Here is a 26598-nt window from a genome sequence, read left to right on the forward strand (position 1 = left end):
AAGAGAAGGGGAGCCCAGCTTTGACTAAAGGTTACAACATGTACCTGCCAGCAACTAAACTAACAGTAAATTGACATTTATCTTTATCCCATCTGTCTTAATTAACAAAGAAATGTAGCTGAAAGTGTATTTACTCCAGGTGTATTGTAGTAAGACCGGAGTCAGGCTCCTTTGAAGGGATTTTTTTACTTTCACCTCTGAGATTTTCATAAAAGTCTCCACTCTCACCTGTACGAGGTCATTACACCCACAATGCACTGACAAAACTGACATCAGCAATGACTTACAACAGATTGATGTTTGCAACAGTTTGATGAAAAACATTCATATCAATTTATCATTATTCAACATGTAAATCAGACTTGATTCATACATTGTCACGCCTGAGCTTCAGTCTAGCTCATCAGCGCAGACATTGTCACAGGCTCCTCACAGAGACTGTAATCTTGGCCCCGCTCACCTCCAGATTCTGCAATCAGTGACACGCTGGGGCATCATTAACAAGAGACTGTGTAAAGATTTGCTGCCATTGTTAAACAAGAACTTGTGAAAATGGCTTCAGACTTGGTTGCGTGTAGCATATGTAGCGCAATAATTTACATGAAAAGTCAACAACATTTACCCACATTTTTTTTCCATATTCAAGACTTTTTAACCATTCAGTTGTTGGCTAATAGTCTCATGTTGTGCAACTAAGACTTGATCTAAAAACATATATTGTGTGGTTGATGGTAATAAGGCTTATTTATAGAACACATGTCAATATGAGGTTTAAAGTTTTCACATGCGTAATCTGTGTCCACAAAAAACAGCAGCTAAATCATTATTTAATCATTAATCAGTTACTAAAGTAATAGCTGAGTCTTTTGAAGGCCAACAGTAACCCAACTCATAGAACTGCACCTACAAATCCAAACACTATTGCACATATAAAAAAAAATGATTTAGCAGGGCAGAGTTTTTCTACATTTGGAGAGCTTTTATTTATTTACTTGAACTTAAAGCTGCTGACCCCAGCTGTCTGTAAGCACAGTTGCCCCCAAGGTAAGCCACAGATTGTACCCACATCACCCACTCTGGGTGTGTGACATTACTGATATCTGTAAATGTCACTGACATCCATGATCGCCCCCTGTGGCGATGCAAAAATCCCAGATGGAGTATGACATATGTAGCCTATAGACGATGTAATAGCTTATTTAAAAGGGGCAGTTTTCAGCTTTCAGTCTAAGAAATGAATATTAAGATATTTCAAATATACATGGAATTTGTAACGCCATCCTTTTCCTTTTCTGTTACTTTACGATCACATACGCATCATCGAAATATTTAATATTGTAGTTTAGTCTACTGATTCAGACGATTAAGAAGAATGAAGTGAGACATGCATTTTACATATACACAGTATATGTGTGTTGTATAACATGGAGCTCTTTGATCATTTGGTTTACTACTATTTTAATAGGTTTCCTAGGAAACAGGGTTAGAAAGCAATGTAAGTTTCTTTGGATAAAAGCGTCAGCTAAATGTAATGTAATTTGTAATAATAAACAAGGATCAGGGCCAAAATACGGAGTGTGAATTTATCATGACCAAAATCCATTTGCTTTCTTTTTCCTTACCTTTCAAATCAGAAACATCCATATAAGCCTTATGGTTATTGGCCTATTCCTCATTCCTGTTTTTAAAGGGTTTTTTTTTTTTGAAGGGTTTAAAGGAATATGATGACATTTAAGGATGGGATTCACAGTGGTGATGCAGTTTTACTCATGAAAGCATCAGCGCTAACTCATATTCATTATGCATCCACCCTCTAGCAGGAGCAGGAGGAGCATGCTGTGACCGCCAGTACGACAACTGTTGGATGCTGTGAGTTCAAACAGCAGGGCCTACATTAGTGGTGGTGTCACCTTTGATTCATTGCCAACATTGTTTGTATTTCTTCTCTTCAACTGAACTTAAGAAGAAGAGTTCAGTCTGTAGTTTGCAGATCAGACTATGATACATTATATCTATATATATTTGGCTCGGTTAGTTTAAATGCTACTTGGAGTCATTTTTATTTATTGGGGCACTATCATATGGCAATATATTATTTTAACTATCGATCTGCTATAAAAAAAAATCAACTTGATACTTAATATTCAATAATTTCTTGTCAAAAATCACATCGGGCCCAAAGAATAGAATGATTTACAGTTAAAATGACATTGGAAAGAGGTCGGAAGCGAGACAATATCACAGGGAAAAAATAAATGACAATAAAAGTGAAAAAATAAAAAGCTATTTGGTTATCCTGCCAGCCTCTCATTGGATATTGCTTCCTGATATTTGTGAATTTGATGAACAGCGTGGCACTGAGATTCTTTTTGAGATTTTTTTTCCTTTCTCCCATTCCATTTGGCTGCAGTTTTATAACAACTTAGTTCTTCAAGTAGCCTACACATTCAGCATTTTTCCAAATGGTCAGTTTGTGAGAATTGTATTCAGCTGCTAGATGTCTACATTCAGAGATGAAAAAAGGCTTAGCGGCTTGGGGTCAGGTCCTGTGGGGCTAGTGGTGTGGGACTTGAGTCATTAGTCCAGTTCTGGGTAAAGTTGGCCCTGCTCTGGATGGAGGGCTCCTGTACAGGGACCGCGATGTGAAAAGCCACACCTATGGCCAAAACGAGAGCTGAAACCAAGAAGATGAGTCCACGGCGCAAGATCAGCTCAGGGACGGAGAGCAGCACTGAAGGTTTGGTGTTTGAGGTCTTCTGGCTCCCTTCATCCTCCCCCACAGGTCGTCCTGTATTTGTGTCGTTGGCCTCAGTCTCGTGTCCGCCTTCCAGCTCCTGATCCTGGGTGTTGACTGGACCGTAGCCCCCCGTTTCAGGAGCTCTTTCACCCTCCAACTGGGCCTTTAGGATGCACAGATGCTGCTGTTAATCAGTGTGTAAATGACGAACCCCGACAAGGGAGAAAGCACCATTTACTATTTATTATGCACTTACTTCATCAGGACAGTAAGAGATCGCTGCACTAACAGGACGCTTCGTTATCAACACAACCTTCTTTCCAGCTCGCCGTTGAGCCTGAAAATATAGTGAGGTTCATGTGAGTTAAACACAAATGTATTGTTTATAAACATTCAAAATAAAACTGGATAAGCATGCACACTTGCAACACTTAATTTTTTTGAAATGCATTAATTTGTGGCTTGTTTGAGTGTGTATGTAATGTTCAGCACTAACATTTCTATTTGTCCTTGTATTGTAAATGAGTTGAGAGATAACGTACAATGCTACGCCAAAGCATTGGAAAGAAAAATGGAAAGAAAATTTGAACAAAACAAACATTTTAAATGGTGCCATAAGTTACATTGGCCAATCCAAATACCTAATAACAGATTATATACAAAGATAATAAAATCCTACCTTTAACGTAACTTTCTTCCAGTCTAGTTTGAAGATTAGAATGAGGAAGAAACCCGTCTCCAAGACAACACATGTTAAGATACCGAGCCACAAACCTAACCAGAGGCAGACACAAAAAAACATTTAAAGAAGAAAGATCTTTGTGTTCACTTCATACATAGACATAAGAACATTGTGTAACAAGAAAAACTACGGATATACTTCATGTTCATGAGAAAACAGACGGAGCCACACTAACAGGCATTGGACAAATTCCACTGTTGACCTGATGATGGTGCTAGATGAAAAGTCAGAGATCATCAGAGCGTTAAACCATTTCATCTAAAGCCACGATTGTAATTGAGGACTCAAGTTAAAGTCAGTGGAAGTGACTCACTGATTGCTGGATTATATTTGATCAAGTTCATTGTTTTAAAGCACAACCTGCACAAGTCTGTTTCCAGGTCAGGAGGAGTAATACTGCATACATTGTATAGCAACTTTTGAGGCTGGGGAGGGAGCTATTTGATCACTTATAAATAGCCTGCAAATTATGATTATAAAGCATGTTTTCTTTAGGGTGTGGCGAATTTGTAACTTGTTGCTCCCACGTTGTCTGATCTCAGAGTTGTTCATGTTTTCCTATTAGTATTGTTGTATTGTTTCTCAGTGTTTCTCATTTTGATAGCTCAAAAATGTCTTGGTACGGGTCAGGTTGACCTTCTTGTGTCACTTCTGGCGGCAGAAAAACAAGACGGCCGTAGCTAAAAAGTCAAGGCCGGTCAGTCAAGTGTTATGTCAAAGCAGGCACCATGTTTTTGACGATGAAGAAGAATGGAGACATTTGTGCATCTACTTCGTTGATTATTATTTTGAACTGTCCATCTCATCCGCAATGCTGACACCTCAGAGCCAAACATCGATAGTATGAGAAATGTTTAACTTTTATGCAGAAACATAGAATCGGAATATAATAGAAACATTACCTAATATTCTGAGCTTGGCAGCAAACATCAGAGCTATTCCCACTGGCAGACCGATGCAGTAGTAAGACACCAGGTTGGACAAGGCAGCTATTTTCTGCATTCCAGATCCGACAAGAATGCCTGAGCAGACACACTGACGACATACACACATAGAAACAATTGCAAAAGGGGCTGCATACTCGTCAACACAAGCTCAACACAAAAGAAAAGAAGAATATTTATTCTGTCCGTCATAACGTACCAGAAGAGCATCAAAGAACTGCAGAAATGTGTAGACTGTGAGGTTATCTGAGACAATCGCCACAATTTCTCTGCAGTAAAAGAAGATCATCAAAATATAACAGAGTTGACGTTACAAAGTGCAGGAACGAAGGTGTGTTGGTTTAAGACTCACTCATCGGATGTAAATATGTAGCCAACGACGGACTTAGAGCCAGCAAGGACAATGCCCTGGAACACAGCAAGCACCCCTGCAAAGACGTTACACAACATACATTATAACATTTGACAGGATGTGTGTTTTGTCCACATTCACAAAAATATCAAACAGCTTAGAAATAAAACTTGCATGGATGGAAGTATATATTTATGTGTGTTCTTTTACAATAAAAAATAACTTTGAAGTAGCTGTTTAAGACACTGATTATGACTAGGTAATTTCTAATTAGCAGGGATCAATGATCCTGCCAACCAATCAGAATCCAGGATTCTCTGTGTGCACGGTCTGGATTATAGTGATTACATGTTTGTGTTTTCATACCTGATAGAACCAGTGCTACTTTGCAAGTGACTAAGGCCCTGGAAGTGTTCCCAGCACCCAGAGCATTCCCAACACGCACACAGGCAGCTGCATAGACACCTAGAGGGAACTGCAAGGACCCCGTGTTGATTTCTGATGTTACAATGAGTTACACAGCTTTGGGGAACAAACTTATTCACTTTCTTTCTGATAGTTTGATGAAAATATTGATATTCCTGTTTCAACTTTGGGTAAAATAAAACCAAGACAAGATGTAGTTAGCTTAAAAACATTTAGCAGTGCTTCTCTCAAATGTTCAAAGGTCAGCAGAATGTCTGTATATAGAAAAGTCACTGTGGCACATAGCAACACGCAAATTGCATACTTTCATTTCTGTAATCCTGAACTTTGGACAGAGCCGTGCTAGCTCTACTATTAGTTTTAATGCTACGTTAAACTAATCTCCTCATGACTGTTGATCCTTACTTGACATACAGACTTTGTGAGTTGTATCAACATTCTCATCTAAAGTAAATAAGATCATTTCCCAACATGCTAAAAACTAAAACGCAGGTAAGTGTTCGAACTCATTGGATGATGCATACCATAAATGTTATAGCTCCTATTTCCACCATCACATGCTGGGCTCCCAGGTCCACCTCTCCCAGTAATCCTAATATGATAAAGGTCAGATTCAGACATTTTCAAAGACAAGAAACTGCACACAGTCTCCTGCTGTTGTATTAATCCAGCCAAAGTGAAAAATATGACAAAGAGAAAGGATGTATTCTGCCATATATTAGATTATTGTTTCAATGTCCACACTAAATTGTATTTGATCGCATAAGGGGAATTTATAGTTGCAGTTGGTGGGGAAGGCCCTGTGTGACAAAAAAATGCTGTGCCTTGATCTTGTTTTAAGTGATTTGTTTAAAGATGTCTTTTCACAGTGATTCTAATGTTTTAATTATTGGTTTGTAAAAAAAACGTTACTGTGGTCCACTCAAAAGCGTTTAAATCATTTTCAACACTGACCAGCAAGGAAACCTCCAAACTCCCAGATCCACCATTCAAAGCAGACCATGCATGTACTGGGAATAGCCAGCTTCATATAGGAGCCCCACTCCTGCAGACAGTCGGTGGACCAGCCTGCAGAAGGTTTAACACAGAAGGATTGTACTCAATGGGGCTGTAGTGGGGGACGGATTTCTGAAGACAGATTTATAAACAGATCTAAATCTTCTGCGTCATTTGCCTTTTCATCCGGATGTATCAACAGAAATGCAGATTTTGACCTTTAATACTTTTGTGTGTATAACTCACCTCCCCACGTCTGCTCATGCAGCTTCTTCCATCGGATGTAGCCAAACAGCAGCAGGCAGATGCTGATCTGAGAGAGGCCGTTAGCTATAGCTGATCCACTGCAAACACAAACGAGAGAACTTAATGTTATATTGAAGGGATGTCACGGTCTATTTTGACTCTATCCCTCTCTCTCTCTCTCTCTCTCTCTCTCTCTCTCTCTCTAGACAACTAGGAGAAAGGACGGCACACTGAGAGGTCAAAGAAGGTCTCCAAAAAGACAGTGAATTAAGAACTCTTGTGAGAATAAGCCTCGAAAGTTTTTGCGCTGACCTGACCACAGGGACCTGATTGGTTAAGTGGACTGCTTGTTGAATGTTTGTCCAGCTGGACCAGGATCACATCCTCTCAAATTCCTCTCTCCTTTCCCTGCTGCTCTCTCTAAATAATAAATATCAATGTACTGCTTTACAAGAAAATAAATAATCCTTAGATTAAGAAACAAAATGAGCAGTCTGAGCTCAAAAGTTGTATACTTCATTGGTCAGAGCACTTGAAAAAAAAAGTAAAAGTAGAGGCAGCGTGACACACTTACAGGACTCCCAACTCAAGGCTGTAGATTAAGACGTAGTTGGCCCCCACATTAAAGACGTTTGCTGCTGCTGCTGTGTACAACTGAGGCATAATGATCCCCTGGCAGACAAAAAGAGACATGCAAGCCACAATCAGCAATCCCCTTTATACAGCTTCTATTAAAAAGGCACGAATGTTAGCCTTGTAACTCTGAGACAGACAGAAAATTCATAACATCGCATCCTGGTAACAAGAAGAGCAGCTTGGTGGAGATTTACTTTGGCACAGCAGCTCTTTCAGCTACATGTTGATTGTAAACATTTTTTAATTTGCATTATTAAGTGCAGGATTTAGCTGAATCAATAGATTTGCATTACCATGAACTAAAGTATTGACAGTATAAACTTTGGCTTATTGCAATTCATCCTGAGGGGTGCATAGACGTCTAAATCCGTTTAACAGTTTGTAATGGACTGCGTTAAATGCAATATTAACCTGTTATGTTATTTTTGTTTATGAGGAAGAAGGTGATGAAGGTGAGGTCTCATGGCGTGTGAAGCTGTTAAAGCTGTCAATCCTCGTAGATACCTATGAGATCGCATAAGTGAGGCAACCTGGGATTGGAAGAGAGACTGAGGTGGGATGTATTTGTCCTTGTTATTGTCAAGCATGATAAGATAACGTGTCTTGGCGTAGGCTACGGCCCACTGTAGCCTGTGTTCTGTTCACTACCAAAGTACAACAAGCATGGTAATGTCTCCTAGCGAGGTCATTGTCATATTTTATCGAAACACACAAATGGCATCCTCGTGGTGGCAAGGTGATTCTCTCTTTCTTTTTTTTACCACTGTAGTGCAACTATTTCCTAAAGTTGCTTTGGGGAAACAAACACATTGTAGTACAACTATTGAGACAGGGCACTAATTGAAATTCAATGCAGAAGTAGCGCAACTGTTTCCCCTTATAAACTTACTTGGTTTTGTAGGTAGGAAACCTGCAGCTGGTGCAGAAACATGGCCTGTAGAGGGTAACATAGGGGAGTTTTGAAGAATAAAACTGCCAGACCGCTCAGATATAAACCATGTATTGAATTAGGCAGTAAATATTTTAGTCCACATTGTTTTGGTTTAATCAACTCACTGGAACAGCTGGAATGAAGGCCAGTGCGTAGATTTGGGAAATTCTGAAAGGGTGAGAAACAGAATTTATTTAGTAGCACAAACAATATGTCATGTTTTGCCCAGACATACACCCTGTTTTTGGAAATGCAATTTTCACATGAAATGCCTTCTTTGTGTATTTAATTCCTCAATACCAAATAAAAAGTTTAAAAAAATAAGTGCCAAAGCTGCAACTTCACACATTTAAAAATAGAAACATGAAGATGAATGTACAACGTCATGAAGGACTTCTAGACACGCTTACCTGTAATAATACACTACAAAGATGCACTGTCGATATTAACAATCACTGCACTAAAGAAAAGGGTGTCCCTTCTCAAACTAACATTTTGTCATCATAAACCAGGGATTCACCTCGCCACCTCATGGTCTTGGTGCAACATGAGCAGCAAGTTGTGAGTGTTGATGAGAAGAGCCCAACAGGGCAAACAAAACAACAGCAAGATCAATGAACCCCTTTGAAGGATTACTCCCACACGTCTCATGTTCCTACCGCCGTACGTCTGCAAAACACAAGACAAAACAGAACTGAATCTGCTTGTTTAGGTCGAAAATGAAGCTTTCTCTAGATAGCAATGCAAATTAGAGTTAGAAGTTAGAACATAATAGTGTTGGGTCACCTGAGAAATGAGTGTGTCACAGGCCACAGCGAGACCACAGCCTGTTGAAGCTGTGGTCGTGTTAATGATCTGAAAGGTAAAAAAGTAAAAACAGAAAACTTTAGTTAAAAAAATATGGACCTTGGGCCTGGTGCATGGAGCCTGGGGCATGGGACCTGACAATTGGGTGTTGGGCATGTGGCGTGGGGCATGGAACATAGTGCCTGGGCACGGGACTTAGGGCCTGGGGCATGGGCATGTGGTTTGTGGCGTGATGCAATTGAACTGAGGCATGGGGCTTGGGGCACAGAACTTGCAACTTTGTGTGGGGCATGGGATCTTAGGCCTGGGGCGTGGGGCGTAGGGCATAGGGCAAGAGGAATGAGACTTTGGGCTTGTGGCATGGGGCATTGGGCTCGGGGCATGGGACATGGGGCATGGGGCAATGGGAATGGAACATTGGGCTTGGGGCATGGGACATGGGGCATGGGGCATGGGGCAATGGGAATGGAACATTGGGCTTGGGGCATGGGACATGGGGCAAGGGGAATGGGGTATTGGGCTTGGGGTATGGGACATGGGACATGGGACATGGGGCAAGGGGAATGGGGTTTTGGGCTTGGGGTATGGGACATGGGACATGGGGCAAGGGGAATGGGGTAATGGGCTTGGGGTATGGGACATGGGGCAAGGGGAATGGGGCATCGGGCGATGGGTGTGGAGCAATAAAAAGTAAAAATAGTACCGCTGAGGCAAGTGCATATCCAGCAAGTTCTGAATTGCCAATGTGTCCGCAGAATATGCTGATAACAAATGGCAGAAGGAAGTTCAGAATCCGAGACACCACCTGTAGAGAAAATCGAAATATTTGATTTCCAGGGCAGAATTCATCAGGTGCAACTGATGAAATAAATTATTGCTATTAACTAGCCTCAAACAGCAACTCTGCAAAGATTGTGGATGTTGTTAAATTATAATGTTTAAACACCCGAAAACATTATGTGCGCCATGTCTTTTAATTGTGCGTTTTGTAGACATAATTCAAGACTTAATTGCATTGTTCAACTGAGGTCTGTAACAGTACACTTTTAACTGGAAACACTCAACATAGGAAGTGGATGTAGAACAGTCGCCGACTTTCACAAATAAAATCTTGAACTATGCTCAACCAATTGATTGAGGTCCATTGGTAGATCTAACCACTGCTGTGACTTACAGTTTAATGTAGTTAAAGTTATTTTGTGGAAGTTTTAACTGAGTACAAATCAGTCTCAATAATATGTCTTTAAGCAGGACCATTAAAAGATAATTGGACATATCTATTTAGTTATTCCTAATGCTTCTCTTAGCTGCAAACAGCTCAAATTAAGTGAAGATCAGTAGGTTTACCAGAAAACCCTTCATCTCACACCTAAGGCAGTATCCAGCCACGCTTTTCTGAACACCCGCTCTGTCACGTGCAAACATTCTAAACAGTTTAAATAGTTTTTTTGCATCTAAGAATATTTTTGTACAGACATAGCATTAACAATATAATCTCTGCAAACCAATCATAGGACCTCATCAGGTGGAGACAAACATGTTTGGCCACTGTTAGCTATCTAACATCCCCTAGAGTGCATTGTTTTCTATGTCGAAAAAGTGATAACCATCAATATATGTTTAATTTGGATTCAATAACCGGTATAAATAGCTATAGGTAGGGTTTTTTTATTACGGGTATAGAAGCATGAAATATATTTACATCCCATTTTTTTCCTTTTTCATCATGTCAGGTTATTTGCTGTTATTTATTTGGGGTGGTTGTCTTCACCAGTAGGTATTTAGTTAAAATGCATTAAAAAACCCTCAAATAGAAATTCGTACCCCCACACTCCCCGCAACCCATCACCCCCTCCCGCTGACACTTCAACTTTCCCCTACTCACCAGAGGACCTGTGAGCCGTAAGACTTGGTAGAGTTCCTCTCTGTAGGCCAGTGGTACCCAACGCCTCACCCAAGCACACTGAAAAAGTTTGGAGCTGACTGCAGCCACGGCCGCGGCGTCTCCCTCGGGCCTCATCGCCTTGGCAACTGAGCCCCCATCAAGGGGGCCTGCACCCGGCAAAGGGTGCACTGGGTCCGGCTTCTCCATTCAAACACAGAACAAGAAGAAGAGAAGTGAAAAAAGCAAAAGGGTAAGGGAGGGGGAGGGAGTGGGGAGAGAGGCAGAAAAGTCTATCTAGGTTTAGAATTACATCACAGACACTTCTATAAAGTTATTGATTAATATGTTGTTTGAAGGAGAGGTGAGAGGCTAAAGGGTAAAAAAGAGAACATCAGGGCTGCTGAATGTATCTCAGGAAGGAGGGAATACAGTATTTGTAGCGTGTTTGTATGTGTGTGTGATGTGTGGGGGGGCTCACTAGTAATCTGATGAAGAATGCTTGTTTGGACGGGAAACACAGAGGCTCTGATGGCATAAACTCTGCAAGTGTTGATTCTTTCAAATGGCAGCCACGCTGTTCTGTGTTTGTCTGTGCACATGTGTTAACAGCTCGTTATCAGCCAATGTACTTTGACCTTGCCCCTCGGGTAAAGTCTCAGTCAAAAAAATTGAGTCAATTGTGTGAACATACATGCCTTCATGATTTTTATCTTATCAGAGCTCTCCGACTTAAATACTTATTCATCGATATCAACAGGTTTCTTGAACTTATGTGTTAATTAATCACTGTGACTTTGCGACAGTAGAAATTGCCAAAATGACATTCATCCTTGGCTGTTCAGGGAAGATACACACAATTGATATGCAACATCTGTAAAAACAGCTGCATATTAGAGGTCACAAGCACAGCTGCTAGCTCACGGATTAGCCCATTCTTCCCCCTATTACGTATGTTGCAATTGCAACAAACTTTTACTCTTTGATCTGACAATACAGATAAGGTTTTTTTTTAAGCTAGTATCATGTGCTGCTTTTAAAAAGTCCAAAGCTTACGATGTATTCAAATTCACTATAACAAATACAAATACATGGGCTGGTTGGGGGGGACCACTTTAAGGAGTATGTGCTTGTGGTTGGGACAGTATAGAGAGAACAGCATTTATAAATGTAGTAAGAGCAATAATTATTCATGAAATTCAGTTCAATGAGAAAGAGATCTTCTTGCTATTTATTCCTGGTTCTTCTTTGCAATCAGCGGATTATGGGCGATACAGATCTTTTAAATGAATCATATTTGGCCACAAACAGCATCAGCCAATCATGTCCCAGCTGTCAAAGCATTGCAAGTTATCAATTACTTTTAACATGAAGAAATTGAACTCCAATAAAGCCAACCATTGGAGGAATCTAGTCCACATTCTTATGCTCACACACAGTGAACATCGTACAGACTACACAGACAAGAAACTATCATTGTCAGTGTATCTTTAATGCTGTTATACATATTATAAAAGATAAAGGTAGGGAGTATTTGTAAGAAAAATTAACTTGTATTATGTTACTTAATAATCCTATCCAAAGGTAGGATTTTACACAAGACCTAACCTACAGGCTTTTTAAAATGTAGTCCTCAGAATCATACAATACTCAAAAGAATGTAAAAATTTGGTTCATTATCTTGAGGAAAATATATTTTAGCATATATCTTATATTACAGACAGTATATTCTGCTTGGATTTAAAAGTGTACAGCATTAATACATTTAAAAATATTTAAGATGGCAGGTTTCTTTGTCACTGAAATTGCATTTTCCTGACTTGGACTCTTATCTTGATGCACAAAACTCCAAATGTAAATTCTTTGATGAATTATTCTTAAGCTTGTTCCTCAATTTAGTTGTTTTAGCCAAATAGGTTTGTCCTACAAATAAACTAAATTGGATATTTAAACTGAATGAATAATTGTTGTGAAGTGTTTGCCTGAGAATGTGGAAGAAAACAACTGAGAATATCAGGTAGGGCATGTTCATTTGTTTTTAAATGCTACTTTAATAGATTTGTGTCAGGGATGGTGCTGGAGCAGGCGGAAGCAGGACTCAAAAGCAGAGGTTCTCGATCAAAAAGAGTGCTCTTTATTCCAGACAAAACTGATAACGTGCTCCAACAGCGTGGGACATATAGACAATGACACGACACAGGACAACAGGCACACAGGGCTTAAATACACAAGGGAGGTGCAGGTGATTGGACACAGGTGGAATCAATCAGGCAATCACAGGACAAGGCAGGAAGTGAAGTTACCCAGGAACAACAAGAGACGTGAAAACTACAAAATAAACCAGGAAGAGAGACCAAACCGTGACAGAACCCCCCCCTCAAGGACCGAATTCCAGACGGTCCTCAAGGGGAACAGAACCAGAGAAACACAGACAAGGGGAGGGAGGGTGGGAACCCAACGATCTTGGACCGCGCAGGGAACTCAGGGTGATGGTGGCCACTCGTCGGGTCCCTCGGGGGGTCTACCGCTACGGCGGCCGGGCTTCAGGGTCTCGGGGGGCCGGCCGCTACGGCGGCCGGGCTTCGGGGTCTCAAGGGGTCTGCCGGGTCGGCGGCCGGGCCTCAGGATCTCGGGGGCCCTGCCGGGTCGGCGACCGGGCCTCGGGGTCTCGGGGGCCCTGCCGGGTCGGCGGCCGGGCCTCGGGGTCTCGGGGGCCCTGCCGGGTCGGCGGCCGGGCCTCGGGGTCTCGGGGGCCCTGCCGGGTCGGCGACCGGGCCTCGGGGTCTCGGGGGCCCTGCCGGGTCGGCGACCGGGCCTCGGGGTCTCGGGGGCCCTGCCGGGTCGGCGACCGGGCCTCGGGGTCTCGGGGGCCCTGCCGGGTCGGCGACCGGGCCTCGGGGTCTCGGGGGCCCTGCCGGGTCGGCGACCGGGCCTCGGAGTGGCGGTGAGCGCCGAGCTGTGCGGCTGCGGCGTCGTCGCGGCGGGGGGCGCCGAGCTGTGCGGCTCCGGCGTCGTCGCGGCGAGGGGCGCCGAGCTGTGCGGCTCCGGCGTCGTCGTGGCGAGGGGCGCCGAGCTGTGCGGCTCCGGCGTCGTCGTGGCGTGGGGCTCCGGCCCAACCCCTGACCCCACCCCCCCTTCAAGGACCGACTTCCAGGCGGTCACAAGAGGGTGGGAGGGAGGGGTCATCGTCGGGGGCCGTGGGGGCGGGGAAGGAGACTGGACTCTGGGGGCCGGAACGGGCGGAGACTGGACTCTGGGGGCCGGAACGGGCGGAGACTGGACTCTGGGGGCCGGAACGGGCGGAGACTGGACTCTGGGGGCCGGAACGGGCGGAGACTGGACTCTGGGGGCCGGAACGGGCGGAGACTGGACTCTGGGGGCCGGAACGGGCGGAGACTGGACTCTGGGGGCCGGAACGGGCGGAGACTGGACTCTGGGGGCCGGAACGGGCGGAGACTGGACTCTGGGGGCCGGAACGGGCGGAGACTGGACTCTGGGGGCCGGAACGGGCGGAGACTGGACTCTGGGGGCCGGAACGGGCGGAGACTGGACTCTGGGGGCCGGAACGGGCGGAGACTGGACTCTGGGGGCCGGAACGGGCGGAGACTGGACTCTGGGGGCCGGAACGGGCGGAGACTGGACTCTGGGGGCCGGAACGGGCGGTGACGGGCGTCTCGGCGCCGGAACGGGCGCTGACGGGCGTCTCGGCGCCGGAACGGGCGCTGACGGGCGTCTCGGCGCTGGAACGGGCTGGGGCGAGCGTCTTTGGGCCGGGTCAGGAGCCGGGGCTGGAGGGGTTCGTCTCCTCCTCCTCCTCGGGCTCTTCCTCGGGTTGAGGAGGTCCCTTATCTCCAGGCACGCCTTCTGATAGCCCCTGGGACCAAAAATGAAGTTCGTCTTGCGCTGGAAAAAAGGGCTCCTCACATCCAGGTATTCCGGGCCCAAGTCGTACCAGGAGTCTGCTGAGTCCTTCTTTGGTTGTGTCATTCTGTCAGGGATGGTGCTGGAGCAGGCGGAAGCAGGACTCAAAAGCAGAGGTTCTCGATCAAAAAGAGTGCTCTTTATTCCAGACAAAACTGATAACGTGCTCCAACAGCGTGGGACATATAGACAATGACACGACACAGGACAACAGGCACACAGGGCTTAAATACACAAGGGAGGTGCAGGTGATTGGACACAGGTGGAATCAATCAGGCAATCACAGGACAAGGCAGGAAGTGAAGTTACCCAGGAACAACAAGAGACGTGAAAACTACAAAATAAACCAGGAAGAGAGACCAAACCGTGACAATTTGGGTACTATCATATGGCAATATATTATTTTTACCATTGATCTACTGTAAAAATAAAAATAAACTTGATACTTAATATTCAATCATAATTCATGAATCACAGTTAAAAAGATATTGGAAAGAGGTTGTAAGTGAGACAATGTCGCAGGGCAAAATAAAAATCTGTTTCATGATTTGTCTTGTAATTCCAGTTTAGCATCTGTGGCTAAAAGAGTATCTTTGCAACAAGACCTTATCCTGCCAGCCTCTCATTTGATGTTGCTTAATGATTTTTGTGGATTTGCTGGGCAGCGCTGCACTGAGCGTTTTTGTGAGAAATGTGTTCAGCTGCTAGCTCTCTACATTCAGAGGTCAGAGAAGGCTCAGCCGCTTGGGGTCAGGTCCTGTGGGGCCAGTGGTGTGGGACTTGAGTCATTAGTCCAGTTCTGGGTAAAGTTGGCCCTGCTCTGGACGGAGGGCTCCTGTACAGGGACCGCGATGTGAAAAGCCACACCTATGGCCAAAACGAGAGCTGAAACCAAGAAGATGAGTCCACGGCGCAAGATCAGCTCAGGGACGGAGAGCAGCACTGAAGGTTTGGTGTTTGAGGTCTTCTGGCTCCCTTCATCCTCCCCCACAGGTCGTCCTGTATTTGTGTCGTTGGCCTCAGTCTCGTGTCCGCCTTCCAGCTCCTGATCCTGGGTGTTGACTGGACCGTAGCCCCCCGCTTCAGGAGCTCTTTCACCCTCCAACTGGCCCTTTAGGGTGCACAGATGCTGCTGTTAATCAGTGTGTAAATGACGAACCCCGACAAGGGAGAAAGCACCATTTACTATTTATTATGCACTTACTTCATCAGGACAGTAAGAGATCGCTTCACTCATCGCTGCACTAACAGGACGCTTCGTTATCAACACAACTTTCTTTCTTGCTCGCCGTTGAGCCTGAAAATATAGTGAGGTTCATGAGATTTTTTTTTATCCATATAAAAGCATTCACTCATATACACAAAAATGAACAACAATTTTATTGTAATACATTCATTTGTTGCATGTTTGAGTGTGTATGTAACGTTCAGCACTAACATTTCTATTTGTCCTTGTATTGTGATTGAGTTGAGAGATAACGTACAATGCTACGCCAAAGCATTGGAAAGAAAAAATGGAAACAAAATTGCAATAAAAAGATTTGAAATGCTGCCATAAGTTACATCGGCCAATCCAAATACTTACCCTCATTCCTTTTTGAAACAGTTTATATACCATGGCTTTACAAAAATCAGAGCATCCTACCTTTAACGTAATTTTCTTCCAGTCTAGTTTGAAGATTAGAATGAGGAAGAAGCCCGTCTGCAAGGTTACGCATGTTAAGATACCGAGCCACAAACCTAACCAGAGGCAGACACAAAAAAAACATTTAAAGAAGAAAGATCTACTTTGTGTTCACTTCATACATAGACATAAGAACATTGTGTAACAAGAAAAACTACTGATATACTTCATGTTTATGAGAAAACAGACGGAGCCACACTAACAGGCATTGGACATAGTCATATGTTGACCTGATGATGGTGCTAGATGAAAAGTCAGGGATCATCAGAGCATTAAAGCATTTCATCTAAAGCCACTGTTGTTTTTACCAAATTTCCTCACACTAAAGACTAAAAAGAGCAGGAGGGTTACTTGAGGCATTATTCACTGAACTACAAATACATTGCATTATGAATTAGACCCATCCTCATATGGTTATTACATTTTGAGGTATTGTGTAAGAAACAGAATAAATTAAATCTAACCCTTAATATTTGGGTAAACATTTTTTCGAAATGGAGGATTCAAGTTAAATTCAAGTTGCCGCGAAGTGAATGGAAGTGACTGATCACTGACTACTGCTGGATTTAAGTTCACTCATTTTAAAACACAACCAAGGCTATGAGGGGCCGTTTAGGACTTAACTACTGAGACACTCTCAAGCACACTACTGAGACTCAACACTCTCACGCACACTACTGAGACACTCTCATGCACACTAATGAATGTGTGTCAGTTTGACTTAACTCTGCCTTCTTGTGTCACTTCTGGTGGCAGAAAAACAAGATGGTTGCAGCTAAATTGTTAAACTCAAGGCCATTTGGCAATGTAATGTAAGTTTTTTGACAATCAAGAAGAATAAAGACATTTGTTGATTTTTTTAATATTATTATTATTTTTAACTGTCCATCTAGTCCAACAGGATTGCAATGCTGGGACCTCAGAGCCAAAACAGGAGCCACAATTTAAAGGAGCCAAGATATTCACAACTTTGCAGAAACATACAATATCAATGCATTAGGAACATTACCTAATATTCTGAGCTTGGCAGCAAACATCAGAGCTATTCCCACTGGCAGACCGATGAAGTAGTAAGACACCAGGTTGGACACGCAAGCTATTTTCTGCATTCCAGATCCAATAAGAATGCCTAAGCAGACACACTGACGACATACACACATAGAAACAATTGAAAAGGGGCTGCATACTCGTCAACACAAGCTCAATGGAAAAAACAACATTTATTCTGTTCCGTCATAACGTACCAGAAGAGCATCAGAGAACTGCAGAAATGTGTAGACTGTGAGGTTATACGAGACAATCGACACAATTTCTCTGCAGTAAAAGAAGATCATCAAAGAATTACCGAGTTGTCGTTACAAAGTGCAGGAACGAAGGTGTGTTGGTTTAAGACTCACTCATCGGATGTAAATATGTAGCCAACGACGGACTTAGAGCCAGCCATGACAATACCCTGGAACACAGCAAGCACCCCTGCAAAGACGTTACACAAAAGATTACATTTGACAGCATGTGTGTTTTGTCCACATTCACAAAAATATCAAACAGCTTTGAAATAAAACTTGGAAAAAAATGGATCTCACAAGTATATATTGTGTGTATTCTTAAACAATAAAAAACAACTTTAAAGTTACTTTTTTAATACACTGATGATTATGTAATTGCTAATTAGAACGGATCAACTAACCTGCCAACCAATCAGAATCCAGGATTCTCTGTGTGCACGGTCTGGATTATAGTGATTTCATGTTAATGTTTAAAGTAAAATTAAAAGTAGTTTTCAAACCTGTTAGAACCAACACTACTTTGCAAGTGACTAAGGCCCTGGAAGTGTTTCCGGCACCCAGAGCATTCCCAACACGCACAGAGGCAGCTGCACGGATACCTAGAGGGAACTGCAAGGACCCAGTGTTGATTTTTGATGTTACAATGAGTTACAAAGCTTTATGGAACAAACTTATTCAATGTGTTTCTGATGGTTTGATGATAATATTGATATTCCTGTTTTAAATTTGCGTAAAATACAACGCTAGAGCCAGGAGGCAGTGAGCTTGGCTTAAAGACAGGAAGCAGGAGAAACATCTGGCCTGCTTCTCTCAAATGTTCAAAGGCCTACCAGCAGAATGTCTGTATATAGGAAATTCACTGTGGCCAGACACATAGCAACACGCAAATTGCATATTTTCATTTTTTAAATCCTGAACTTCGGACAAAGCCATGCTAGCTGTTCTCCGACTGTTAGTTTTAATGCTACGTTAAACTAATCACTTTGAGGGTGTTGATCTTTACTAGACATACAGACTTTGTAAGTTGTATCAACATTCTCATCTAAAGTAAATATGATAATTTCCCAACATGCTGAGTTATTGTTGAAGCCTAAAATGCAGATAAATGTTTCATTGAAGTCATTGGATGATGCATACCATAGATATTATAGTTCCTAGTTCCAACAACACATGCTGGGCTCCCAGGTCCACCTCTCCCAGTATACCTAATATGATAAAAGGTCAGATTCAGACATTTTCAAAGACAAGAAACTGCACACAGCCTCTTGCTGTTTTTTAATCCAGCAAAGGTCAAATAATTGATAACGAGAAAGGATGTATTTGGGCAGATTTTAAATTATATTTTTGTGGTGGGGGGGGGGTTCTTCAAAATTAGACACTTGTGTATTTACCTCTTCAGCAAGTTTACAGTAAATCAATTCAATAAAATGTGTTGCTTTTATAAGAATTTGTCGGTTAACTCAGCAATACCAAACAAAATCTGTCTTACTCTAATGGTTTAATGATTGGTTTGTAGAAAAAGAAATGTGACTTTACTAAGGTCCACTCAAAAGGGTTTTAAATAATTTTCAACACTGACCAGCAAGGAAACCTCCAACCTCCCAGATCCACCAATCAAACCAGACCATGAATACACTGGGAATAGCCAGCTTCATATAGGAGCCCCACTCCTGCAGACAGTCGGTGGACCAGCCTGCAGAAGGTTTAACACAGAAGGATTGTACTCAATGGGACGGTAGTGGGGGGGAGACAGACTTCTGATGCAGATGTTGACATTTAATACTTTTGTGTGTATAACTCACCTCCCCATGTCTGCTGATGCAGCTTCTTCCATCGGATGTAGCCAAACAGCAGCAGGAACATGGATATGTAAGAAAGGGCGTGAGCTATAGCTGATCCACTGCAAACACACAGGATAGAACATAATCTAAATAATATTGATGGGATTTCACGGTCTAATTTGGCGCTATGCCTTCTTCTCTATAGACTTACACGACTCCCAACTCAAGGCTGTAGATTAAGACGTAGTTGGCCCCCACATTAAAGACGTTTGCTGCTGCTGCTGTGTACAACTGAGGCATAATGATCCCCTGGCAGACAAAAAGAGACATGCAAGCCACAATCAGCAATCCCCTTTATACAGCTTCTATTAAAAAGGCATGAATCTTATCTGTGAAAATCTGAGACATACAACTAAATAACCATCCCTGGATCACTAGTTATTACAATTTTTTCTCAAGAGGGGGATAAAAGTCTAAAACAGTTTGTAATGGACTGGATTAAATGCAATATTAACCTTTTGTGTGCTTGTAAGGAAGAAGGTGATCGATATAAGGTAAGCTGTTAAAGCTGTCAATCCTCGTAGATACCTATGAGGTCAGTGGCATAAGTGAGGCAACCTGGGATTGGAAGAGAGACTGAGGTGGGATGTATTTGTCCTTTTTATTGTCAAGCATGATGAGATAACGTGTCTTGGCGTAGGCTACGGCCCACTGCAGCCTGTGTTCTGTTCACTACCAAAGTACAACAAGCATGGTAATGTCTCCTAGCGAGGTCATTGTCATATTGTCAAAGAAGTAAAGTCAGATTATCATCATGGTCATAACTATTGGCCACAGATGGGCCACTACATTGATCTGGTCACATGACTAAAGAAAGCTAGTGATAATGGACTCATAAAACTGCAGACACATTTTAACAAAATCCGGATATGAAGTGGTTGTTTCTTTCTTTTTTCCCCACTGTATACTAGTTCCTAAATTTGGTTTGGGGAAACAAACACATTGCAGGGCACCCATTGAAACTCAATGCAGAAGAAGGGATTTTGTTTCCCCTTATAAACTTACTTGGTTTTGTAGGTAGGAAACTTGAAGCTCTTGCAGAAACATGGCCTGTAGAGGGTAACATAGGGGAGTTTTAAAGAATGACACTGCCAGACCAGTCAGATATTAACCAGCATTCTAAAACAGGCTATAGTATATTCTAATGTGGTAATACCTACAGAATATCAAAGAGCAGTAAATATTTTTGTCCACATTGTTTTGCTTTAATCAACTCACTGGAACAGCTGGAATGAAGACCAGTGCGTAGATTTGGGAAATTCTGAAAGGGTGACAAACAGAACCATTTATTTAGCAGCACAAACAATAATTCCCTTTTTGCCCAGACATAACCCCTCTTTTTGGAAATCTTTTCACATGTAATGCCTGCTTTGTCGATTTAATTCCTCAATATGAAATAAAAATAAAACGTAACTACAAATACTGGAGGTGGAATAACAAATTTAAGTGCCAAAGCTGCTACTTCACACAATTAAAAATAGAAACATGAAGACAACGTCATGAAGGACTTCTAGACACGCTTACCTGTAATAATACACTACAAAGATGCACTGTCGATATTAACAATCACTGCACTAAAGAAAAGGGTGTCCCTTCTCAAACTAACATTTTGTCATCATAAACCAGGGATTCACCTCGCCACCTCATGGTCTTGGTGCAACATGAGCAGCAAGTTGTGAGTGTTGATGAGAAGAGCCCAACAGGGCAAACAAAACAACAGCAAGATCAATGAACCCCTTTGAAGGATTACTCCCACACGTCTCATGTTCCTACCGCCGTACGTCTGCAAAACACAAGACAAAACAGAACTGAATCTGCTTGTTTAGGTCGAAAATGAAGCTTTCTCAAGATAGCAATGCAAATTAAAATTACAAGTTAGAACATAATAGTGTTGGGTCACCTGAGAAATGAGTGTGTCACAGGCCAGGACGAGGCCGTGGCCCGTTGGAGCTGTGGTCGTGTTAATGATCTGAAAGGTAAAAAAAAAAAATTACTGTCAAGGACCTCTTGTCGGTGCAGTCACTCACACTTTTTCAAAACACCTTTTATTGCCTGTTTGTACTGCCATTGACTGCTTGCTGACTACTCTTAAGCAGCCGCTAGTGATAACACAGCTGAGCGCATCGTCGACCTCCAGCCGCTACACTGCGGCCAGCGACACAGTGGGGTGGAAACAGTTGGCACAGCTCTAATATTTTGGGGACTCTGTCTTCAGCTAACAGCTAACGGGACTGCCAGTGCACGCACTGCTGGGTGCCTCTTGAAATAAAGTCTGTGGTTAGCACAAGATTAAAAGACTTAAAAGGGTTGTTCTATGTAAAAGGTGAGTTAAAGAAGCTTTCATGTCTCAAAATGTGGTTGCTGTGCTATTGTTCAATGTTACTCATAACAGTTGATTGACATGTAGATTTACCAATAGGAAGCCTTATGTTGGGTCGGCTGGGGACCAATAGGATGTGGGAGTGAAATTGGGATGCAGGGGTCGGATGTGGAGTGAGTGGCAGAAAAATAAAGATGTCAACCTCAGTACAGTCTCTCTCACGGGCGTTATTAAGTGAACACAACAGTTGCTAACAAGCGGCTAAATGAGACTATGAAACATCCTCACTAGACTTGTCTGCACTAATACTGTGACCTGGCAGGTATTGATGTGAATAATTTTTGGAATATATAATCATATGTATATATAATTCTACAATAATGACAAATTGTGATTTAAGAAAAGCACTGTCAGTAACAGTAGAATTAGTACATTAAGTAATAATAATTGGAGTTAAAATAGTACCGCTGAGACGAGTGCATATCCAGCCAGTTCTGAATTGCCAATGTGTCCACAGAATATGCTGATAACAAATGACATGAGGAAATTCAGAAACTGAGACACCACCTGTAGAGAGAAAAAAACATTTTGGATTTCCAAACAGAATTTATCTATCAGGTGTCACTGATGAAATAAATGTTTTTTCTTAATTATCCTCAAACAGCAACTCAAGTCAATTAAAACTCATGAGCTGCATAGATAAACAGGGCCATCAACGAGATAATTGGCCATATATATTTAGTGACTCTTAATGCTTGCTTTCTCTAACTGTTGCATAGTATTGTTTTAGTCAATGTTCCTAATTTTACATCCCTCATTTTATTTTGCTTTGTGTCTTCACTTTGAGACCCTCTGTGTTGCATGCCTTGTTTTTACTTGACTATATATAGCATTTCTATTCTCAATTTTTTCATTTTTTGTGCATGCATTGTGAAGCGTAAATATTAACATTTTCATTTTAAAAATTGGTTTATTTTGTAACATACGCAGGACTACAAATTTTTAAAAGCCTTTTGGCTAACTCTGGCACATTAACAGTCGTGTTTTATTGTCCCTTATTAAACAAACCAATAAATAAAAATGTAATATATAATTATCGTATGGATGGAATGCTTTCTATGTAGAAAGAAGTGATGTGATAACCATCAATATATGTTTAATTTGGATTCAATAACCGGTATTAATCACCACTCCACTCCTCTGCTATCCACTTCAATACACTGGTACTCACATACATTACTTTACATGTAATGTAATGATCTAATGACTAGACGTAGAGAGAATATTTATGTTCATTTATATTTTTATGTTTATTTAATTACATTAACATATTTACGTTTTCCTTTCTAACATTTGTTGTTTGTTTGCTGACATTTATTTGGGATGGTGCTCTTCATCAGTAGGTCTTCAGTTAAAATGCAATCCACAGATCCCGCCCCCACCACCTCCTCCCGCTGACACTTCACCTTCGCACTACTCACCAGAGGACCCGTGAGCCGTAAGACTTGGTAGAGTTCCTCTCTGTAGGCCAGTGGTACCCAACGCCTCACCCAAGCACACCGAAAAAGTTTGGAGCTGACTGCAGCCAAGGCCGCGTCGTCTCCCTCGGGCCCCATCGTCGTGGCAACTGAGCCCCCGTCCAGGGGCCCTGCAGCCGGCGAAGGGTGCGCTGGGTCCGGGGAACCCAGCTTCTCCATTCAAACACAGAACAAGAAAAGAAGTGGGGAAAAAAGCAAAGGGACGAGGGAGGGGCGGAGAGAGGGAGTATCTGGGTTTAAAGTTATTGATTAATATGTTGTTTGAATAAGGAGATTACTACGGTGGCCCTGAAGTGCAAAACACAACAAATAGGAAAACACTACGGCAAATAGGTGAACACAACGACGTTAACTTCTTACGGAGGCCCTACGCCATTCTATCAGAGGACGGACCCTTCTGATTGGACAGACGGATTGTCTGTCGTTTTGACTACTCCCGAAGAAACTTTCGCTATTATTACAAATTATTTTGATGCAGGGCAAACATACGACGTGATTGTTGATATGTTGTCCACCCATCACCTCATCAGTATGAGTATACGCACTTTGAGGTCACGTTTGAGAGAAGCGGGGTTGAACAGAAGGAAAATCTATTCACTATTATGAGAGGCTGCAGCTTCCCGAAAAAGTATCGACACACGTGTTTGGAAGTGTTCCCCGATCCGCCCACCAAAAAACAGTCGTCTTGGTTCACCCTGAACCAAAGGGTTTCCTAGCCGCTGACGGTGTAACATTTATGACGTTTTTGTTTTTTTCAACATTTTCAGCAATATGTTTGCGACTGTGTGACGAATCAGGTGACCGAGGCAGACAGCCGCTGTCGGGAGGAAACAAAAACGCACGCGTAGGCAAACCAGTAGGCACAGAAACGTGTTTCCTTCTGTACAACCCGTACAATTTCCCGTGAGAAGTTAATGTCGTTGTGTTCACCTATTTGTCGTGTTTTCCCATTTGTCTTCGTGCTTTCCTATTTGCCGTTGCGTTCTATGACTTGTTGAAGTGTTTTCCTATTTGCCGTTGTGATTTGCACTTCAGGGCCACCGTAGTACGGGAGAGAATAAAGGGCGAACAAGAAAACAGAGCGGGGCTGCTGAATGTATTTTCAGAACGGAGGGATACAGTGTGTATTTGTAGCGTGTTTTTATGTGCGTGTGATGTGTGTGGGGGGGCTCACGAGTAATCTGATGAAGAATGCTTTTTTGCACGGGGAACACAGAGGCTCTGATGGCATAAACTCTGCAAGTGTGTAACGTATTGTGTTTTACTTATCTTAGTGTGATTACGTTTTAAGGGCAGCAATGCTGTAGTTTGTTACAGCTGATCTTATGTGCCAATGTTCTTTGACCTCTTTTGCCCAGAAAAGTCACACACAATTGATATGCAACATCTGTAGAAACAGCTGGTCATTTAAGGTCACAAGCACAGCTACCTCACATATTACAGCTAGAAATGTGTGTATGGTGAGAAACAAGCAATTCCTGCATGTAAGTCAATTTTGCAACATTAGAAGCCCATTCTTCCCCTTTTATTACGTTTGTCGCAATTGCAGCAAACGGTTATTCTTTGATCGGACAATACAGATAAGATTTTTAAGCTAGTATGTGCTGCTTTTAAAATGTCTAAAGCTTACAATGCATTAAAATTCACTATATCAAATGCAAATACATGAAAGAGGTTGGAGGTTGGAGAAGGGTTTAATACAAACAACACTTTTAATGCTTCGTCAAAATCCAAATTGGGATTTATTTTCCTTTTTTGAGAGTAAGTGAAAGCTGTCAGACTAAAAGAAAGGAGTCCCAGATTTAGGTTTACCACTTTAACGAGCCTTGTAGTATGTGCTCAGGGTTGGGACAGGATAGAGGGAACATGCATTCATAAAAGTAGTAACAGCAATAATTATACATGAAGCTCAAGTTCAACGAGAGACACTACCTTCTTGTTATTTATTCTTGGTTCTTTTTTGCAATTAGCAGCTTATGGTATGCATGGTATAGTAGCATATACATGCAATCAGCGGATTGTGGGTGATCCAGATCTTTTAAACCAATCATATTTTTACCACAATATCCATCCGCCTATCATGTCTGTGACATTGCCTTATTTTAGGCAATGACCCCCTTTTTTTCCCGATTCAAGTCCGGTCATCACATCCATTCTCCTTACCACATCGACAGCATCCTCTTAGTCCCATCACCACCACTGTTATGTAGAGTTGAGTTACAAATGAATACTCGACACCGGTGTTAAATCATCAAAACAGGACATTAATGTTTGCAAACAGGAGACAGAGTGGACACACATACGCCAAGCAAGGTTTTAATCTTCAGAGCAGGAATATACACTCACCGGCCACTTTATTAGGTACACCTGTCCAACTGCTTGTTAACACTTAATTTCTAAGCAGCCAATCACATGGCGGCAACTCAGTGCATTTAGGCATGTAGACATTGTCAAGACAATCTCCTGCAGTTCAAACCGAGCATCAGTATGGGGAAGAAAGGTGATTTGAGTGACTTTGAACGTGGCATGATTGTTGGTGCCAGAAGGGCTGGTCTGAGTATTTCAGAAACTGCTAATCTACTGGGATTTTCACGCACAACCATCTCTAGGGTTTACAGAGAATGGTCCGAAAAAGAAAAAACATCCAGTGAGCGGCAGTTCTGTGGGCGGAAATGCCTTGTTGATGCCAGAGGTCAGAGGAGAATGGCCAGACTGGTTCGAGCTGATAGAAGGGCAACAGTGACTCAAATAACCACCCGTTACAACCAAGGTGGGTATAAGAGCATCTCTGAACGCACAGTACGTCGAACTTTGAGGCAGATGGGCTACAGCAGCAGAAGACCACACCGGGTGCCACTCCTTTCAGCTAAGAACAGGAAACTGAGGCCACAATTTGCACAAGCTCATCGAAATTGGACAATAGAAGATTGGAAAAACGTTGCCTGGTCTGATGAGTCTCGATTTCTACTGCGACATTCGGATGGTAGGGTCAGAATTTGGCGTCTACAACATGAAAGCATGGATCCATCCTGCCTTGTATCAACGGTTCAGGCTGGTGGTGGTGGTGTCATGGTGTGGGGAATATTTTCTTGGCACTCTTTGGGCCCCTTGGTACCAATTGAGCATCGTTGCAACGCCACAACCTACCTGAGTATTGTTGCTGACCATGTCCATCCCTTTATGACCACAATGTACCCAACTTCTGATGGCTACTTTCAGCAGGATAAAGCGCCATGTCATAAAGCTGGAATCATCTCAGACTGGTTTCTTGAACATGACAATGAGTTCGCTGTACTCAAATGGCCTCCA

General features: G+C 42.5%; 1 protein-coding gene across 5 annotated transcripts; it reads right to left on the reverse strand.

Annotated features, from left to right (window-relative positions):
• Window positions 1-173: 173 nt before the first annotated feature.
• Window positions 174-24318, reverse strand: LOC119215293 (multidrug and toxin extrusion protein 1-like). 5 transcript variants are annotated; one of them, XM_062558106.1, is made up of 18 exons: window positions 24220-24314; window positions 23233-23439; window positions 22217-22318; window positions 21332-21400; window positions 21066-21214; window positions 20650-20692; window positions 20437-20481; window positions 19583-19680; window positions 19393-19490; window positions 19170-19283; window positions 18728-18795; window positions 18091-18199; window positions 17702-17777; window positions 17549-17618; window positions 17314-17446; window positions 16266-16360; window positions 15825-15917; window positions 14421-15752 (listed from the first exon to the last, which is right to left on the reverse strand). In XM_062558106.1, the coding sequence occupies exons 2-18, from the start codon at window positions 23365-23367 to the stop codon at window positions 15357-15359; spliced, it is 1893 nt and encodes a 630-aa protein (XP_062414090.1). In that variant the 5' UTR covers window positions 23368-23439; window positions 24220-24314; the 3' UTR covers window positions 14421-15356. The 5 variants fall into 5 exon arrangements, with proteins under 5 accessions (XP_037323228.2, XP_062414089.1, XP_062414090.1 ...); XM_037467331.2 differs by lacking the exons at window positions 14421-15752; window positions 15825-15917; window positions 16266-16360; ... (11 more) ...; window positions 21332-21400; window positions 22217-22318 and adding exons at window positions 174-2900; window positions 2994-3074; window positions 3417-3511; ... (11 more) ...; window positions 8797-8865; window positions 9521-9622 and having other exon boundaries at window positions 23233-24312; XM_062558105.1 differs by lacking the exons at window positions 14421-15752; window positions 15825-15917; window positions 16266-16360; ... (13 more) ...; window positions 23233-23439; window positions 24220-24314 and adding exons at window positions 174-2900; window positions 2994-3074; window positions 3417-3511; ... (12 more) ...; window positions 9521-9622; window positions 10703-11248.
• Window positions 24319-26598: the final 2280 nt, after the last annotated feature.

Source organism: Pungitius pungitius, chromosome 16 (assembly GCF_949316345.1).
Source record: "Pungitius pungitius chromosome 16, fPunPun2.1, whole genome shotgun sequence".
NCBI classification, from domain to species: Eukaryota; Metazoa; Chordata; class Actinopteri; order Perciformes; family Gasterosteidae; genus Pungitius; species Pungitius pungitius.

Coding starts and splice junctions, on each gene's coding strand:
- LOC119215293 (XM_037467329.2), bottom strand. CDS start 23,448: ATGGAGAAGCTGGGTTCCCCGGACCCAGCGCACCCTTCGCCGGCTGCA. Junction 16,361..17,313: donor TGCCAAGCTCAGAATATTAG/GTAATGTTCCTA, acceptor GCCTCTGGTTAG/GTTTGTGGCTCGGTATCTTA. Junction 15,918..16,265: donor GGAAGAAAATTACGTTAAAG/GTAGGATGCTCT, acceptor CTATATTTTCAG/GCTCAACGGCGAGCAAGAAA.